Here is a 6,632-nt window from a genome sequence, read left to right as displayed (position 1 = left end):
CCTTTCCTCCTGCCCCCACACCCCAACCCTGCTGCCTGGAGAACTGTCCCTCGTTCCTTTGTACCACTTGATAGAATTCTAGGCATACAGTTAGACACAAACACAATCAATTTTATTGTTATCATTTTATCAGTTATAATTTCTAAGTCACCAAGAGTTAAGGTACTGTAATGAAGTGACTTGGCCAGGATCACACAACTAATTAAGGGGTGTGTGTGTGTGTGTGTCGACTCTGTGACCCCATGGACTCCTCTGTCCATAGGGTTAATCAGAGTGAAATCTAGGGTTCATACTCCTAGTCTTCTTTCTTTTGAAAAAACTTTCATTTACATTTAAACACTTTTATAATAAAAAGAGGGAATATAATTCACCCCCAGAGTTTAGTAGTTCTGGGTAGGGATCTGAGAGTTGACATCGCTAATAAATTCCCAAGTGATGCTGCCATGGCTGGTGTGGGGAACCGTACATTGAGAACCACTGCTGGTCACTGCTTCTGATTATCCATGAATTCTCTGCAGGCCTGCAGCTATTAGGATCTTTTTTTTTTTTTTTTGTCTGAAAAAAATATTTTGCCTTAATTTTCAAAGGATTGTTTTTGCTTTTTTTTTAAAGATATTTTGACATTTTCCCCCAGCACTGTAAAGCATCTTTCTATTATGTCTTGGCTGTGTGACTTCTCTTTTTTCCCTCCAGCTTTCCTGAGATATAACTGACATACAAGACTGTCCAGTTTAAAGTGCACACTGTGCTGATTGCACCTAGTAGGACGGCATACCTGGAAATAAGGATAATTTCCCTTCCTTTCTGATTTCTAGACCTTTCTTTTTTTCTCTTGGTATTAGAGAATTCTTTCTGAATTTTATTAATAATGATACACCCTTCTCTTTCTTGACTTGAAGTGATGTCAGGTGACCTCAGCCTGCAGCGGCTTGAAGCAGGGTTACGGTTCCCAGCCAGCGATGGAGGTCAGGCTGCGGCAGTGAGAGTGGAAGCCTAGCCCCCACACCAGTGGTCAGGGACAGGGCAGTGCCAACTGCTGCCCAAGCCTCTGGCCTGCCCTGGAGACGTCGGTCTCACCAGCCCCAACAACCAGGTGAGCTAATTAATTACTTAACACAAATGTCCTTCTCTCTTTCTCTGCTCTCCTGTGGTTTGATTTCTCTGGAAAACCCTGAGGGAGGGGGAGGTTACAGCTGTGGCCGCATTGCATGGCAGGTGGAGTTCTGTTTCTGGTTCCCTGTGGTCGGTTCTGCCTGGCCACAGATCTCCCTGCCATCTTTCAGCTGCAGGGGTGGACGTGTGTTGAGAGCAGTCTTGGGGCCTCGCCTGGCGTTCCAGTGGTTGGGACTCCACACTTCCACTGCAGGGGGCATGGGTTCCATCGCTCTGAGGGAACTAAGATCCCGTGTGCCGCACAGTGTGGCCAAAAAAAGAAAACCCACCACCAACAAAACCAGTCTTGGGGCTCAGGCTGTGGGAAGTCCTGGTTCTGGGGGGAGAGGCCATGCCCTGCTCAGCTTCAGAAGCCCAGGCCCTTTGCTGAGGCCGCTCAGGCCGTGACCGGCTCTCGCCACGTGCTCCAGGGTCACGAACACGAGGCTGTGAGTTCCCCACTTGGCCACTTATAGGTAAGCGCAGATTAAAGCCAACAGAATGATCATCGGGCCCCTGGCGTCACCCTTAAAGACAGCCAGAGCCTCCATTTTGTGGGTGAGGAGACGGGCAGAGTGACCAGAAGCCCAGACCCTGCCCCTGCTCCTCCGTCCCCACCCCCCACCCCTTGTCCCCTCCTACCAGGGGCTGCGCGGTACCAAGCTATGGCACAAATACAGAGCCAGACGCGGTTCATAAAAATCACCATCATTTAATAAATAGTGCCGGCTCCTCATGGATCGTCCCAGGGCCCGGCAGCACGGAGCGGCGGATGCACACAGGGACCGAGGACTCGGGGCTGGGCCTGCACGCCCCACCGGCTCCCCAGGAACAGCCAGGTGAGCGGACCCGACACTGGCGTGTCCTCAGGCACGTCTCGGAAGGGACGGGGCAGGCGGAGGGCCACAGTCATATGAAAATAGAGATTTAGGGACCTTCCCACGGGTCAGGGTCCACTATGCGTCTTCCTGGGGGGTCTGGGCTTTCTGGGCTCTGCAGCAGAACTTTTCACACAGCTTGAAGAGCTCTGACAAGATGAACACAGACGAGGCCAATCCGGTTAAAAGCAATAAATCTACCAACAGACAAAAAGAGAAAAAGGTCAGAGAGTGCACGGCATACCCTCTGGTCCCTAGCCCCTCGATGCCCAGCACTGGCACAATGCCCGGCGTGGCCACGGAGCTCTGTCCTCTAGTTTTGGGCAGTTGCAGACAGAGGTGAGGGGCCAGGACCCAGGAGCTGAGGGCCAGACTGTCCATGCCCACTGAGGGGGCAGAGATCTCTCCAACCCGGGATGCAGAACACTGCAGAGCCAGCTCCACCAGGACCTACTGGTCTGTGCAGGCGGCTCTGATCTGGGCTTCCCTGGTGGCTCAGCGGTAAAGAATCTGCCTGCAGTGCAGGAGATGTGGGCCGGGAAGATCCCCTGGAAAAGGAAATGGCAACCCACTCCCATATTCCTGCCTGGAAAAATCCCATGGACAGAGGAGCCTGGAGGGCTACAGTCCATGGGTTGCAAAGAGTTGGGCACGACTGAGTGACTAAACAACAGAGCCGGGCAGCAGGCCTGCCAACTTCGGCTGTGAAGAGAGCCCTCCTGGGGCAGACGCCCCAGGCCGTGGCTCCCAGTCCAGCCCCACCCCGACTCATCCAGGTGGCCTGGCCCCCGAGCCTCTGCGTGGCTCCCTGTTGTCGAGGATTCGTGACAGCCGTGGTGCCTGGCACAGACCTCGCACTTCTTTAGACGAGGTAAGCTGATGGAATTCCCAGTGGATGGAAACAGCTGTAAAAACATTGTTTTTTTCTTTTGTCTGCACTCCCAGTGACCCTGCTTTTTAGATTTCGGGGAAGAAAAAGCTGAGAGTCCCCAGGTATTTAGCATCCTTGTCTCCACCACCTCAGACACAACCAATGGTTTTATGGTCCTCAGATCCTGGGCAGGGCCGGCAGTCTCACCAGCCCCCTTGCCCACGGGGGTCTGAGGTCCCCAGTGGAAGGCTGGGCCGGTGGTCACCCCGGAGCCCTCCCCGCACAGGCTCTGCTCACTGCCGCTCCCCAGGCCTCTTCCTCCCTCTCTGTTCCCGCCCGTCAGTGTTTCAGGCATAGGAGGCCCAGTCACCCTGCACAGCTTTCACGGAAAGACGGTGGGGCTGCCAGAAGCCTGGGGAGGACGCAGGGGAGCACGCCTGGGGCTCCGCCTGGGGCAGGTGTGCTTGGGACCTGGAGGGCCGCAGTCTCTACGTGTGGCCTTCTCAGCAGGAACTGCCGGCCGGCACAGTCCGATCTCCAGGTAAGCAGGGTCCCTGTCACACAGGCCCCATTACAGCCCCCAGCAGGCTGACACACTCCTAGGCCCAGGCAGCACGTCAGAGGCTGAGCCAGCATAGACCGTGGTCCATCCGGCTGCCCCGGGGCCTCCTGTCCCGGGATGGGGAGGGGTGTGGCCCGGGTGTTGTGACCCCTCTGCCCTCCCCTGACTCCCAGCAGGGGCTCCAGCCCCTGAGTCTCGCGCCTTCTCCACGCCTGCGTGGCGTCCCCCCCATCCTGCCCGGTGCTCATGTTCAGGCACGAGCCCAGTCCCCTGGGGACAGGATGGCCCCTCGAGGGGACTTCACGCCCCGGGCAGGCAGTGAGGACAGCCCCCATGAGCCCTCAGACTCACCCAGCGCCCCCAGGCTCTCTGTCTGGAAGACCCTCTGCAGGGGCGGCGTGTAAATGACAGCCAGCTGTCCCAGGATGGAGCCGAGCACAGAGTAGAGGAACGTGCGGTTCCGGAGGAAGCCGATCTCGAAGATCAGCTTGGTCTGTGGGGGAGAAGGGCATAGTCAGCGCACGAGAGCCGCTGGAGCACTGGGGCCGGGAGGCTGCGATCCCGTCCTGCCGGGGGCTCACCTGGGAGCGGCAGGTCAAGGCGTTGAAGAGGTCGAAGAACACGAAGCAGGTGAAGGCCATGGTTGTGGTGCGCGGGGTGCTTGCCCTGTCCTCAGGCATCTGGAACACGAGTGCGCGGGGTGAGGAGGTGTGAGGGAGACGGGGGACCCCGCTCTCGGGACCACTGTGTTAGAACCTGCGCCTGGCTGAGCGCCTGGGCTGGACAAAGGTGGGGCCTCTCCACCTTCCTGAGCTCAGGATGCAGGAAGGAGGCAATCTGCACCTCTTGGGGTGGGATGGGGGCACGCTCGAGAAAAGCTGAGAAGTGGGGGTGATCCAGCGTCCCGGCCAGCCCCTCTCCTGCACCCAGGGTGCCTGCCTCACACGCCTGCCCGATTCTCTACCTAGGTCACTGGCGCTCTCAGCACAGGGGTGCCTGAACCTGCGGGGCCACAGAAAGGTGACCCGTGGAAAGACCCCCCTGCCTACAGAGGAGAAAAGACAGTCTCTTCAGACTGGATGGCTATAGGCAAGAGAGTGAAATCAGAACATTCTCTAACACCACACACAGAGATAAACTCAAAATGGATTAAAGATGTAAATGTAAGACTGGATACTGTAAAAATCCGAGAGGAGAACAGGAAAAACACTTGACATAAACCACAGCAACACTTTCTCTGATGCTCCTCAATGGAAGTAACAACGGAAATAAACACGTGGGGCCTCAGTAAACTTGCTTCAGAGTGCGAAATGTAACACAGCAGGGGCTTTTGTGAGTTTGACGTCCCGGAAGGAAGGGCCCGCACCTGGAAGCTTTGGCAGCTGCTGGCCCAGGCCTCCCAGGGCTGGCTGACCCTCAGGCCCAGCAGACCTTGGTCCAAAAGGTAAGTCTGTTGCTTCGTAAAGCCATTTTAGTGTCCTTGACCGACCTCATTCCTGCTGAGATGCAAGAGGCGTCGTTGCCTGGATGAATAGAGGGTTGCTTTCCAGCCCTGAGACCCTGAGTCAAAGAGCTTGAATTTTTTCCCATGTGTTTTTAATTGGAGGGTAATTGCTAAACTGTTGATTTCTGCCGTACAGCGCCGTGAATTGGCCGTGAGTAGGCACATGCTGCCTCCCTCCTGCACCACCATCCTACCCGTCTAGATCGTCACAGAGCTGAGCTCCCTGAGCTACGCCGCAGCGTCCCACTACATGTCTGTCTGACACCGGTAAAGTGGATGTTTTAGTGCTGCTTCCAAGAGCTGGATTCTCACGGAACATTTCTCTGAGGACTTTTCCAGTTGTCCTGGATATTTCTATGCAATGAGGAGTGTCCAGTTTTCAAGTCTCCACAGCTACTTCTGGGGACTTGGCCCCATCTCTGGGATTTGAATGGGACTCATGGCCCATCTTCCTGTCTTAGAAGCTTACAGTGATCTCTGCTCCCCTTGGGGACTCCTCTCTTGCCTTACAGTTTGCCGCTTAGAGTGGAGGCTCAGCAGGCAGGGTGACGGTGCTGCCAGTTCTTTCTGGACCTCTGGCAAAAGGGAGTGAGTGGGAAGACCACCACTCCCCACCAAGGCTGGGTGTTCTTGGTGCGTGCTGCCCACAGCCCTCCACTGTGCTCGGAACCCTTTGCCAGTGCACTAATCTCTTTGGAGATAGTACAATGTCTGAATTAATTACTAACAAACATTTAAAATATTTCCTTTCTTAACTCCCCCATTTGCTTTGCTCGCAGCCTAGTATGTTCCTTCATTTGGCAGAATTCTGCAACTCACCCACCACTGAGATTGCTCGGTCCCTGATGTATTGCTATTGATTTGTTTCTGGCGGTAGCTTGACCTAAAATGTGTGTAACAAGCAGGCATTTTATGATAAAGCTGTTGTGTTGTGCACGCTCTGTGTGGAATGCAGGGAAAGATCCAGATTCCGCGTGACAGTGCCAAAAAATATAAGTAGCCATTGTTCAAATCACAGCAGGGCTATTTCTCTTTCGTGGCCTTTTAGACTTTCGTTGCCCTAAAATTTCATTTTATTGGAAGCCCGCATTTTCCACCTGGTATTTCTTGACAGGATTTTTTTTTTTCTACTTTAGTTTCTAAAATTCTGTATTTCAAGAAAGAAAACAATTTTGCACAGCAAAGGAAGTCATCAGCAGATGAAAAGACAACCCTCAGAATGGGAGAAAATATTTTCAACTGAAGCAACCAATAACAGATCAGTCTCCAAAATATACAAAAAACCCAATAAAAAAATGGATAGAAGAACCAAATAGACATTTTCCCAAAGACAACGTACAGATAGATGGCCAAGAGGCACATGAAAATATGCTCAACATTGCTAATTATTAGAGAAATGTAAATCAAAACTACAATCAGATACTACCTCCCACCAGTCAGAATGCCCATCATCAAGAAGTCTGTACACACCGGAGAAGGTATGGAGGAGGGCAGCCCTCTTACACTGTGGATGGGAATGTAAATTAGTGCAGCCACTATGGAGAACAGTATGGAAGTTCCTTAAAAAACTAAAAATAGAATTACCTTAAGATCCAGCAGTCCCATTCCTGGGCATATATCTGGAGAAAATCACAATTTGAAAAGATACATGTACCCTGATGTTCG

At 53.3% G+C, this 6,632-nt stretch overlaps 1 protein-coding gene across 2 annotated transcripts in view; it reads right to left on the bottom strand.

The window, feature by feature from the left end:
* Window positions 1-1,844: 1,844 nt before the first annotated feature.
* Window positions 1,845-6,632, bottom strand: part of ATP2C2 (ATPase secretory pathway Ca2+ transporting 2) — a 77,057-nt gene continuing 72,269 nt past the window's right edge. For both annotated transcript variants that reach the window (XM_002694745.4, XM_010814393.3), the window contains exons 25-27: window positions 4,045-4,143; window positions 3,815-3,956; window positions 1,845-2,227 (exon numbers count right to left, since the gene is read on the bottom strand). In XM_002694745.4, the coding sequence (XP_002694791.2) occupies window positions 2,109-2,227; window positions 3,815-3,956; window positions 4,045-4,143 (360 nt within the window). In that variant the 3' untranslated portion in view covers window positions 1,845-2,108. The remainder of the gene's footprint in view (window positions 2,228-3,814; window positions 3,957-4,044; window positions 4,144-6,632) is intronic.

The sequence above is a fragment of the Bos taurus genome, chromosome 18 (assembly GCF_002263795.3).
Source record: "Bos taurus isolate L1 Dominette 01449 registration number 42190680 breed Hereford chromosome 18, ARS-UCD2.0, whole genome shotgun sequence".
In the NCBI taxonomy this organism is placed as follows: domain Eukaryota; kingdom Metazoa; phylum Chordata; class Mammalia; order Artiodactyla; family Bovidae; genus Bos; species Bos taurus.
Note: the sequence above shows the minus strand (reverse complement) of the source record. Positions and strands in the feature narration are given on the sequence as shown.